Source organism: Scyliorhinus torazame, chromosome 17, assembly GCF_047496885.1.
Source record: "Scyliorhinus torazame isolate Kashiwa2021f chromosome 17, sScyTor2.1, whole genome shotgun sequence".
Classification (NCBI taxonomy): domain Eukaryota; kingdom Metazoa; phylum Chordata; class Chondrichthyes; order Carcharhiniformes; family Scyliorhinidae; genus Scyliorhinus; species Scyliorhinus torazame.
The window spans coordinates 100,950,994-100,963,927 of NC_092723.1; the positions used below are offsets into that span (position 1 = coordinate 100,950,994).

At 47.1% G+C, this 12,934-nt stretch overlaps 1 protein-coding gene across 1 annotated transcript in view; it reads right to left on the minus strand.

Annotated features, from left to right (window-relative positions):
• Positions 1 to 12,934, minus strand: part of LOC140394020 (uncharacterized) — a 186,087-nt gene that overhangs the window by 141,744 nt on the left and 31,409 nt on the right. Inside the window, exons 4-6 of the mRNA XM_072480791.1 lie at positions 9,123 to 9,209; positions 6,710 to 6,787; positions 3,675 to 3,807 (exon numbers count right to left, since the gene is read on the minus strand). Of these exons, the coding sequence (XP_072336892.1) occupies positions 3,675 to 3,807; positions 6,710 to 6,787; positions 9,123 to 9,209 (298 nt within the window). The remainder of the gene's footprint in view (positions 1 to 3,674; positions 3,808 to 6,709; positions 6,788 to 9,122; positions 9,210 to 12,934) is intronic.

The following is a 12,934-nucleotide window of genomic DNA, read 5'->3' on the forward strand; positions in this document are numbered from 1 at the left end:
AAACTTCACCAGTACTTGTACGGGCGGAAATTCACTATAATTACAGACCACAAGCCTTTGGCTGGGTTTGTCGAAAGAAGACAAAGTAATACCACCAATAGCTTTGGCCCGGATCCAACGCTGGGACCTATTACTGGCGGCATACCAGTATCAACTGGAGCATCGGCCAGGAACCCGGGTGGCAAACGCCGATGCACTAAGCAGGCTGCCAATACTGGATGCCCTGCCGTTAGTACCCAAAATTGAGGAAACGGTAATGATGTTACATTTCCTGGACACCCTTCCAGTGGCCGCACAAAACATTTGTTTTATGGTCTCTAAGGGACCCGGTAATCAAAAATAAAACACATTGTGCTAACTGGGGAGATGGAAAGACCGGCCCAGGCGGAATTCCACCCTTACTAGAGCAGAAGAGAGCAGATCACCGTGGAAGACGGGATCCTGCTATGGGGGGCTCGAGTAATGGTTGCAAGTCCAGGTCATCAAGCCATACTGGCTGAACTACATCATGGGCACCCTGGAGTCTCAAACATGAAGATGCTGGCCAGAAGCTATGTCTGGTATCCGGGCCTCAACACAGACATAGCGGCATTGGTAGGTCGATGCCAAAAAGGGCAGAAGGTGCCTCCAGCAGCCCCGCTGCACCCATGGGAATGGCCAGGTAGACCATGGTCGCGACTTCATGTCGATTATTGCAGGCCCGTTTATGGGTTCAATGTTTTTTATAATAGTAGACGCCCATTCCAAATGGCTGGATGTCTACAAATTGAACTCTGCAAATTCAACAACTACCATTGGAAAAGCTCCACACCTCGTTTGCAACTCATGGTATCCCGGAGGTGTTAGTTTCGGATAATGGATTGGTTTTCACCAGCCAGGACTTCACAAAATTTATGATGTCGAATGGCATTCGGCACATAAGGATGGCACCATATCACGCGGCATCGAATGGTTTGGCGGAGAGAGCCGTCCAGACCTTGGAAGTCGGGTTGAAGAAACAGTCAGCAGCAGCATTTGGCACCAAACGGTCACACTGACTATTTGACTACAGAACAACCCCACAACGGCAGAACTACTCATGTGCAGATGACTCCAAACCCGGCAGAGTCAACTATTCCCGAATTTAGGTGGCAGAATAGAGCGACACCAAGATGCCCAATGCAGGGTCCACGACAACACTCGTCGAAAAAGGCAGTTCCACACGGGTGCGGGTGAAAATGTATGGGTCAGAAATTATTTGAATGGCCCCACATGGGTAGCAGGAACAGTTAAGGCCAGGACAGGACCTGTGTCGTATGAGATACGTGTGGGAAAACATGTAATAAAGAAACACCTGGACCAGGTGCGGGCCTCCGATTCATTTCCTCCTCCGGAGCTGATTCAGACCAGCATACTAAGGACCGTGGAGTCTTCCCTGCCAAACTATTCCTGCCCCTCCGACAGCACTGGTGAGGACATCGGATTTGGATATGAACACCGTAGATGATACCGCAGCTGTACCCCTGCCGCCAGAGGAAAGGGGCGAACCGCCCCTCAGGCGCTCATATTGGAAAAGACGGGCACCTAGTCTTTATACCCCACCTACGTCGGACGCCGAAGTGGAGGAGCCAGACCCGGCGCAAAATCTAAGCAGGAGACCCATGAGTCACGAGGACCATGGGAGCTCCTTGGACTTTTGGGGGGGTGGGGGGTGTAATGACTTAGACCAGACCTTGAGATTGGCCAATTAGAATACGAGTTCCCTGATTAGTGGCCCAATCAGGGAACCCATTTCTGTGTATATAACGGAGTGTCAGATCCTCTGCACTCCCGGTGTGGACAGCAGACTGAATGGTCATGGTTGTTCAGCTGTTGGGTTTGAAAATAAAAGGAATTCTGGTGACGGGACTTTTGTCTCTGTGGACCTATTACACTCACTAAGAACATAAGAAGCAGGAGTAGGCCATCTGGCCCCTCGAGCCTGCTCCGCCATTCAATGAGATCATGGCTGATCTTTTGTGGACTCAGCTCCACTTTCCGGCCCGAACACCATAACCCTTAATTCCTTTCTTCAAAAAACTATCTATCTTTATCATAAAAACATTTAATGAAGGAGCCTCAACTGCTTCACTGGGCAAGGAATTCCATAGATTCACAACCCTTTGGGTGAAGTTCCTCCTCCTAAACTCAGTCCTAAATCTACTTCCCCATATTTTGAGGCTAAGCCCCCTAGTTCTGCTTTCACCCACTAATGGAAACAACCTGCCCGCATCTATCCTATCTATTCCCTTCATAATTTTATATGTTTCAATAAGATCTCCCCTCATCCTTCTAAATTCCAACGAGTACAGTCCCAGTCTACTCAACCACTCCTCGTAATCCAACCCCTTCAGCTCTGGGATTAACCTAGTGAATCTCCTCTGCACACCCTCCAGCGCCAGTACATCCTTTCTCAGGTAAGGAGACCAAAACTGAACACAATACTCCAGGTGTGGCCTCACTAACACCTTATACAATTGCAGCATAACCTCCCTAGCCTTAAACACCATCTCTCTAGCAATGAAGGACAAAATTCCATTCGCCTTCTTAATCACCTGTAAACCAACGTTTTGCGACTCATGCACTAGCACACCCAGGTGTCTCTGCACAGCAGCATGTGTTAATATTTTATCACTTAAATAATAATCCCTTTTGCTGTTATTCCTACCAAAATAGATAACCTCACATTTGTCAACATTGTATTCCATCTGCCAGACCCTAGCCCATTCACTTAGCCTATCCAAATCCCTCTGCAGACTTCCAGTATCCTCTGCACTTTTTGCTTTACCACTCACCTTAGTGTCGTCTGCAAACTTGGACACGTTGCCCTTGGTCCCCAATTCCAAATCATCTATGTCAATTGTGGGCCCAACACTGATCCATGAGGGACACTACTAGCTACTGTTTGCCAACCAGAGAAACACCCATTAATCCCCACTCTTTGCTTTCTATTAACTAACCAATCCTCTATCCATGCTACTACTTTACCCTTAATGCCATGCATCTATATCTTATGCAGCAACCTTTTGTGTGGCACCTTGTCAAAGGCTTTCTGGAAATCCAGATATACCACATCCATTGGCTCCCCGTTATCTACCACACTGTCCTCAAAAAATTCCACTAAATTAGTTACGCACGACCTGCCCTTTATGAACCCATGCTGCGTCTGCCCAATGGGACAATTTCCATCCAGATGCCTCGCTATTTCTTCCTTGATGCTAGATTCCAGCATCTTCCCTACTACCGAAGTTAAGCTCACTGGCCTACAAGTACCCCCTTTCTGCCTACCTCCTTTTTTAAACCGTGGTGTCACGTTTGCTAATTTCCAATCCGCCAGGACCACCCCAGAGTCTAGTGCATTTTGGTAAATTATCACTAGTGCATTTGCAATTTCCCGAGCCATCTCTTTTAGCACTCTGGGATGCATTCCATCAGAGCCATCACTTTTGCCCATGCTGTCTCCCTAATGTCACCAAACCAAGTGGCTAACCGAGGGCATGGGCAGAATTGACAAGCACTTTCGAACCAAGGAGTTGACTCTCACGAGTAATGCACATGAATACTCTGTAAAGAGAATACATTCAAAATGACCCCTCCCAAAAGATAAAACACTGAATCCATAAATCTTATTTCTTTACTTATAGGATGAGGCTGACCTATTTCTTCAACTTGATGCTTGAGTTCCTCTTCCAGCTCATCTACTCGGGTTTTTAGGACTTGGTGGTTGGAAGGCAGTTGTGACAGTTGATGCAAAGCACCTAAGACAGGACCCAGGCGTTGTGTTGCAATCTTCAGTAAAGGGAGGGAAATTGAGTTATTTTTCAGATATCCCCAGAAGTTCTTATCAGTGATATTTGTACACACCACAACACAACACACAATTCCGTTTATTTCACATTGATATGGCTAACTAAACCGATAATTATGGGGAGACGGTGGCGTAGTGGTATTGTCACTGGACTAGTTCACCAGAGACCCAGAGTAATGCTCTGGGGACACAGGTTCAAATCCCGCCAGTGCAGATGGTGAAATTTGAATTCATTAAAACAAAATCTGGAATTAAAAGTCTAATGATGACCATGAAACCATTGTCGATTGTCGTAAAAATCCATCAGGTTTACTTTCAGGGAAGGAAATCTGCCATCCTTGTCTGGCCTACATGTGACTCCAACCCACAGCAATGTGGTTGACTCTTAACTGCCCCCTCAAGGGTAATTAGGGATGGATAAATGCTGGCACAGCCTGCGATGCCCACATCCCATGAACGAATAAAAAATTTTAAAATGACAATATCCTGTCAGAGATGTATGAGATTAAATATTTTTCCATCTTATTTACGAGAACCACAATCACTTTTTCTTAAATACAATTTACACCGTATGGAAGTTTGGAAATTGAACAGGGTAATCATTGGCTAGAAACTGAACTGGAGCAGCCATATAAATATTGTGGCTCCAGGAGCAGGTCAGAGGCTGGGAATCCTGTGGTGGATAATTCACCTCCTGACTCCCAAAGCCTGTCCGCCATCTACAAGGCACAAGTCAGGAGTATGATGGAATAGTCTTCACTTGCCTGGATGAGCGCAGCTCCAACAACACTCAAGAAAGCAGCCCCGCTTGGTTAGCATCTCATTCACTACCTTAAACATTCACTCCACCACCAATGCAGAGTGGCAGCAGTTGTCTGCCATTCACAAGATGCACTGCAACATCCTGTCAAGCCTCCTTAACAGCATCTTCCAAACTAGCACCTAGAAGAATGAAGGCAGCAAGTGTATGTGAACACCACCACCGCAAGCTCTCCAAGTCACAATCATTCTGCCGTGCCATTCCTTCACAGAGTGGAACCTGAAACTACCTTCCTAACAACACTGGGTGTACCTGCACCACATGAACAAGAATTAAAAAATGATGGCGTTCACTGAAATTCCAGAAGTTCTCCAGACACACATTTCACAATCTTTGTCTAAATCATTGACAGTTTTATTTTTAAAAATCTCTCTCAAATCATAGTACTTTGGAAATAAAGAAGTACATTGTCTCCAGATTTGGACATTGAACCTGTCCAACTAAATTAAGGTGTCTGTAGGCCATGGAGAAGCTTTTTGTGTGGGATCCTCTGGCCTCCCAGCCGCGTGGTTTTGGTAACGGGAGGTGGTGCACCGTTCGCTGGCAGCATTCTGTTTTTGCCAGTATCAATGGGAATTCCCCATAAAGCCACCTCACAGCACTAGGAAACCTGCAGGCGCGATGCACTGCCGGTGGGACAAGAGAATTTCACCACCAGCGAACGGCCAGAGAATTACGGCCTTGGTGTCCTAGTTTCAATCCAGTAAGGGGGTGGTGTTTCGAAATGGAAAATTGTCTATTGCGACTGGAGGTTCTGTGACATTACAGGAAGCAGTACAGGAAGCTCTGATCTAAACATAACTATAATTTTTCTGATCTGAGAGTGTCTGATATTGACTTTGTATATGTGAAGTGGAAAATTTTATATCCTTCACTTAATTGAACACAAAAAACGAAAGGCCTGATTTGAACTGAGGGTATAAATGTGGCCTGAGAGAGCTTGTAAAAGCAAATGGCATCCTCCTGCTGCCAGAGCATGATTTTCCCAGACATTGCGCAAAAGTACGCCACAATCAGGGCAGGAGCACTGCCCCTCTTGGCACCGACCTGTCGGGCAATTTGAGCCCGGTGACTTGGTATTTGTTTGCAATTGTGCCAGCGGCGCCAGTGGGTCTCCGGCATTATCCTTCGACAGGCGATCTCTTACCAGGTGCGAGACCACGTTTGTGTTTTACTTAAGCATCTAGGTCACATCAGGTCCAGGAGGCTGCTCCTTCGGCAGATTCCTCATCTCCCGACGTCGCGGTTGCTGGTTCCGGCCACAGCGGATATTCATCCTCGGAATCTTTCTCTGGCACGTTTACTGCGTACTCAGACCAGTACAGGAGAATCAGGACACCGAGATGATGGAAGTTCTCCACTCTGACTCAGAGATGGACACACAGGACGCCTCCGAGGGACAGCCCTTGGGTCCGAGGCCCAGGGACTTGCAGCCATTAAGACATGCGTCTCAGAAGCGCCGTTCACCCTCGCAATATACGCTGTCCAATCCGGTACCTCGGATGCATGACGCCTAGCCTGATGCCAAATGAGTCCGACGCTCTTCATCGCCAGGGTCTTCGCCGGATTCCTCGGACTTTGGGGGGGGGGGGATTTTGTAACCTGTACAGGTCCTATTGGATAGGGACAATTGATTACCCCGTGGATCTTGGAGAATATGAGCTCCCTTGATTAGGGGGTGGGGCAGTTGTTAACATTTTCTGTTGTATAAATAGAGCTGGCCAGTTAGGTACGGGCTAGAGAGGAGACGAATGGCAAAGTACTGGTGCTGTGTAAATATTACTGCAAATAAAGTTACGTTTCGTTTGACTCACAAACTCGTGTTAAACTCTTCGTGGCCCTCACAAAAACAACCATTTGCAACAAACCCTAACACACAAATATTCTTGTTGCAAGCTGACAAAGAACCCACTTCAAATTTCCAAACTTCGACAAATACTACCGAAAAACAGAAAGAAAAGAAAAATTACAATATTGCTGCAGCCTTATTGGGAAAGCAACCACATCGAACAATAAAATTCCAAACTTCAAGAAAAGATTTTGGGCAGAATAACTTTACTTACAGGTCTGTCACTTTCCGAACCCCCTTCTTCCGAAGAAACCGCATCTGAGAGCGAATGAATTTTCGCATCATATTCAAGCTAAGAATAAAGATAGAAAAAGGTTGTATTTAATTATTTACCTAAAGAAGCTCAATTTCTAAATAATAAATTAGTGATCATGCCCATAAATAATAATGATATATGAACTATAGTGTTTTATATGTAACAATTAGGAGCTTTTTTAAAAATTGAAATGGAAAATGTTGGAAATTCTCAGCAGTCAGGCAGCAACTGCGGGGAAATTTTGGACTTAAGCCCCCCCCCCCCCCCCCCCCCCCCCGAGTTGTTTATTTTTAAAAATGGGCCGAGACACCATAAGACCACAATTCTACTAGGAGTAGAATTAGGCCATTTGGCCCATTGTGTCTGCTCCGCCATTCAATCATGGCTAATATGTTTCTCATCCCCATTCTCCCACCTTCTCCCCATAACCTCTGATCCCCTTATTTATCAAGAACCTATCTTTCTCGGTCTTAAAGACACTCAGTCACTTGGACTCCACAGTCTTCTGCGGCAAAGAGTTCCACAGATTCACCACCCTCTGGCTTAAGAAATTCCTCTTCATCTCGGTTTTAAAAGATCGTCCCTTCAGTCTGAAGGTTCTAGTTTCTCTTACTAGTGGAAACATCCACTCTATCTAGGCCTCTCGGTATTCTGTAATTTTAATTTCGATTCCCCTCATCTTTCTAAACTCCATCGAGTACAGACCCAGAATCCTCAACCGCTCCTCATATGACGCCGAAGGTGGCTGTGAATATACAACGAGCTACTGACAGGAATGGCTGCTGGGGGTTTCTCTCAAAAACAATGGAAACCCTCCCTGTGCTTCCAGACAAGGCAGTTGCAAAACCATCAAAAGACTGATTACCATCTCCATTAAGGACAAAGGGACGTAATGGCCCTTTCATCTTGTGATAGTCACCACTTATGTATATATTGTATATATAGGATGTTGATATAGGTGCTTTATGGTAAGACCCCTGTACTACAGGTACGGGGATAGATACCTGCCTGCTGGCTCCGCCCAGTAGGCGGAGTATAAATGTGCTCCCAGTACAGCAGCCATTTCGTCAGCTGCTGTAGGAGGCCACACATCTCAGTGTAATAAAGCCTCGATTACATCCTACTCTCGTCTTTGTGTAATTGATCGTACATCACATTTCCAAGACCCAGTGTATAATGGCCTAGACAAGCTAGTACATTCCGGTCCTCTTGAAATGCACACATCTGTGGGTTAAACGCCTGCTTGCTATCAAATCGAGGAATCTTGCCGAGGCCAACAATTTTTGGGGAACTCCACCGAGGACTGGTCGTAACACAAGGCTGCCCCACGAATGCCTCAATCTGCTGTCACACAAGATTGTGGAACAGAAGAAGGTTGATCACAAGTCACAACTCACTCCACCCGTTCCTCCGTGGTCAGAATGCTCCTGTCTTTGTTACTCCACTTAACTTATATTCACATTAAGAATCTTAGTTATTTCTGTTTTGGGGCCCAAAATCTACCCTCCCACCCCTTCCCACATTGCCACACACTGGCAGGCTGTCAGCAGGAATACAGTACCCTCTAATTGTTTTCCCTGGCAAATTCAGAGTCTTCATTCGTATTTGCCCCTTAATTCCTTCCAAACCCACCCACATCCTCCCCAAAAATCCATCATCTGGAACTGTTTTTTTTGGTCACCTCATCTAACTCCTCTCAGTTTCCTGCTTGATATCCAAATTTCCCCGTCTTGTGTAGCACCATAACATCTTAAAACATAATAATAATCTTTATTAGTGTCACAAGTAGGCACACATTAACATTGCAATGAAGGTACTCTGAAAATCCACTAGTCGCCACACTCCGGCGCCTGTTCGGGTACACGGAGGGAGAATTCAGAATGTCCAATTCACCTAACAAGCACGTCATTTTATAATAATAATAATCTTTATTGTCACAAATAGGCTTACACTGCAATGAAGTTACCTTGAAAAGCCACTAGTCGCCACATTCCGGCGCCTGTTCGGGTACACAGAGGGAGAATTCAGAATGTCCAAATTACGTCTTTTGGGACTTGTGGGAGGAAACCGGAGCACCTGGAGGAAGCCCACGCAGACATGGGGAGAACGTGCAGACTCCGCACAGACAGTGACCCAAGCCGGGAATCTAACCTGGGTCCCTGGAGCTGTGAGGCAGCAGTGCTAACCACTGTGCTACCGTGCCGCCCATGTTACAGGGTTGTACATTCACAATTATAATCCGTCATCCAGGGCGGCATGGTGGCAATAGGGCGGCACGGTGGCACAACCGAATGGCCTCCTTCTGCAGCGTAGGGATCCTACGATAAGAGTCTGGCAATGCAATATACTGTCACCCTAACCCTTTAGTCACCTCTTTGTTCAACATTGTCTGCAGAGTACTCCACTCAACGAGATTTTTTCCATCTGGAATACTGCCCAACAGGTCCATGATACTATTCTAATCAAAGGAAAACACGGCATTTTATTACTGAGAAAATTAAAATACTAATATTAAAATAATCAACAAGGTCACTTGGTTAAATCAAGAACAAACAACAAAGTGGAAGGAAATGAGGCCTGAGAGAAGTTTAATGAATAACTGGTCTTTCTTTTTTGATTGGCATTTAAAAAGTGATTTCTATGTACTGACGGTAAGGTTATGGCTTGAAGTACAGTGGAGTAGCATGCTGTTGTCAGATATCCTTGACTCAATTAAAGGCTTTGATGCCTTAGGGGGAGGAAGTGGGGGGTTGGGAAGGCAATAAGAAAGGTAGGGCTACACAGTGACTGGCACTGCAGTCTCACAGTGCCAGGGACCCAGGTTCACAGAATTTCAACAGTGCAGAAGGAGGACATTCAGCCCGTCGTGTCTACACCGACCCTCTGAAAGAGCACCTTCCCTAGGCCCACTAAGGAACAATTTAACATATGCAATCCACCTGACCTGCACATCTTTGGACTGTGGGAGGAAATTGCAGCACCCGGAGGAAACCCACGCAGAAACGGGGAGAATGTGCAATCTCCAAAATAACTCACTCAAGTTCGATTCTGTACTTGGGTGACTGTCTGTGTGAAGTTTGCATGTTCTCCCCGTGTCTGCGTGGGTTTCCTCCGGGTGCTCCGGTTTCCACCCACTGTCCAAGAACATGCAGGTTAGGTGGATTGGCCATGCTAAAGATTGCCCCTTAGGCTGTACAGGTTAGGTGGGGTTACAGGGATAGGGCAGGGGAGTGGGCATAGGTAGGGTGCTCTTTCAGAGGGTCGGTGTAGACTCGATGGACCGAATGGCCTCCTTCTGCACTGTAGGGATTCTGTAGATTATGTTCATTGATACACACATTCAGAAACTAGACTAGTGAATGGTCCATTTCTGTGGTTACACTTCACAAACCTTTCCTGAGCATCAGCAAGTTTGAAGCGAGAAAAATCGAAAACAATGGAGGAAAATGATTTATTTGTAGGGCACAAAGCATTCAGACTTACCATTACTAATAATAGGACTGTGCACTAAACAAATGAAGTATCAAAACATGCCTTGTTTAATGGTAAACTTCACATTTGAGGATTCAGTTCTGGATACTTTAATCCAAGGTATTTATTCATAATTTTCAAGTTCTAAAGGTTAACAACGTTTGGCACCATTTGTCATAGCTCCGGCAGAGGCTCGGCTAAGCAAACCAAAGGATTACTCTAGAACGAGTAAGAAACTGCAGTCGCGGTGTGCAATGCAGCCTGGGACCATTGGGGACACCGATCCGAGTCTGGGTTACAGGATTTAAAGTCCGCAACGCGTCCCTGTTGGGCGAGCCTCCGCCTGCTCAATATGGGAACTCCTACGCCACGAACCCCACAGGAAGATCAATTGCCAGTCATCTGAGGTCTTTGTGGGGTTATAACATCCCTCCCGGCTTAGGTTTGTATTAACCCCGTTGATCCTGCGACATGAGGTCTCCTCCGCCTTGAGTCTGTGGCAGGTGGAGCCAGAATGGGGGGTAACCCTCACTTCCAAAAGGAGCGCCTGAGGGTCATTGATGCAGGTTCATCATTGGTACTGGCCACCAGGGGTGGACCGGATTCTTCACCCTCCATATCAGACCCCAAGTCTTTACTGTCTGGATCTGATATTGAGCCAATGAATCTGGTCCAGATCCAAAGTGGACTGCAGCCCAGTGCCAGAGATGGCCGTGACTGGGGTTGGAGACATGGTTTCGACAGGAGCAGGCTCCCTATTCCTAAGATAGTCCAGGTGATTTTAGAGAACTTCTCCTTGGACCTTGACTTTGTAGGAGACCAGTCCCATCTTCTCCAATACAATCCCGAAATCCCGTACATGTAAGGCATCTTCTTCTGTCTTAAACACTCTCTCAGGCCTCATGGTGTCATAATTTCTCTTCTGACTCTCCTGTTTGGACTCCACCTTCCCTGCCAAATTGGGAAATAACAGACTCAGCCTGGTACAAAGTAGTCACTCCATCAACAGTTCTGTCGGGGGGAGTCTTGTCGTCATGTGGGATGTAGTTCAATAATTCAACAAGATTCATGCCAACTTGGTCTCCATGGATCCAGTCGGCTGTCTTTGAAAGTCTGTATGGCCTGCTCTGCAAGACCATTGGGCGATGACGCTGTCTGAATGTGTTTGATGCCGGTTGACTTCAGGAATGCCTGGAACTCCCCGCCTGTAAAGGCTGCACCATTGTGGAGATTCGGACCTCTGATATGCAGCGAATGCAAAAGTTCTGTCTGGGTTTCTCAGTTGTGGTGTGAGAAGTTGCAGAGGGTCATGCAGTGTACTGCAATCCATTTGGAATGAGCATCTGTAATGATTAGGAATATGGAACTTAAAAATGGACCAGCAAAATCTACATGTGTCTGTACCATGATATTCCTGACCACTCCCACGGGCATAGGCAGGCTGAAGTGGGGAGCTTCTGCTTCTCCTGGCATAAGGACCATTGCTTTACCAACTCCTCAATGTCCGAGTTGAGCCTGGGACACCAGACCTAGGTCCTCACGAGCATCTTCATTTTGAAAACCCGAGAGTGACTATTATGCAGCTCCATTAGGATTCGGCACTGACCTGGGCAGGGGATGACAGGATCCCCACAGATAATACGATCATCGACACTTAGTTCTTCTCTTTTGGCGAGGTAGGACTTCATGTCGTCAGAGGGTTGTCCTTGGATCCTGCCATTAAGGATCAAGGACAGGTTTCTCCGTTGCCTGACGCCGATATCGTAATCGCCGATCGGGCGGAGAATCCCTGTTTATGACTGAATCGGGGGCGGCGCCTGTTGGTGGATGCTCCGCACCCTCCAAAATGGCACCATCAAGGAGTACGCCGCATGCTGTTGGGACGCCCTCAGATCGCTACCTGAAGGCCCTCCCCTGATGCTCCGCCCCCGATGGACCAAGTTCCCGACAGCACAGGGGACATGTGCTCTCCGTTTTTGGGAACCTGGACTGTGTCCAGCACCGCCACAGTGGGAGGTGGGGAGGTGTGGGGGGGGGGGGGGGGGGGGAGGGCGTGGTAAGGGGGTGTCCAGGGGGCCACTATTTGGCTGTTGGGTCTGCTTGCAGCCGGCGCCATGTTATACGGCGCAACAATTCTCCAGGCATTTATATCGGGAATGCCGTGCATTTTACATGGTGCAGCTGCTAGCCCCTCACCGATTGGCGCATCGGTGCGGGGACGGCATCAACATTTTTGTCATCCTCCAGACATAGCCTCCAAATCGGAGAATCCAGTCCCATGTGTCTCGTTTTGGACAATGTAGTGTCCAAGTCTTAATCTGTTTTGCAGATACCAGTAAGGTTTCTAAATTCCAAGGTCATGGCGACCTCTTCTAACACCAGCAGAGGGGCCAGGCTTCTGGGCAGCGGGAGGTGACTCATGGCGACCGCATTAGCTACTCGCGCCCTAGGGTGGTGCTCAAGGGAGTATTCATAGGCTGCTAGTGACAAGGCCCAACATTGGATCCGGGCCAAAGTGATAGGAGGAATTGCCCTATCCTCTTGAAAAGGCCCAACAAAGGCTTGTGGACTGTCACTATCACAAAATGTGGGCCGTAGATATACTGATGGAATTTGTTTTTACACCGAAGGTAACTGCCAAACCCTCCTTCTCGATTTGTGAGTAGCGCCACTCTGCATACGCATGGGTCCTGGACGCTTAGGCAATGGGCC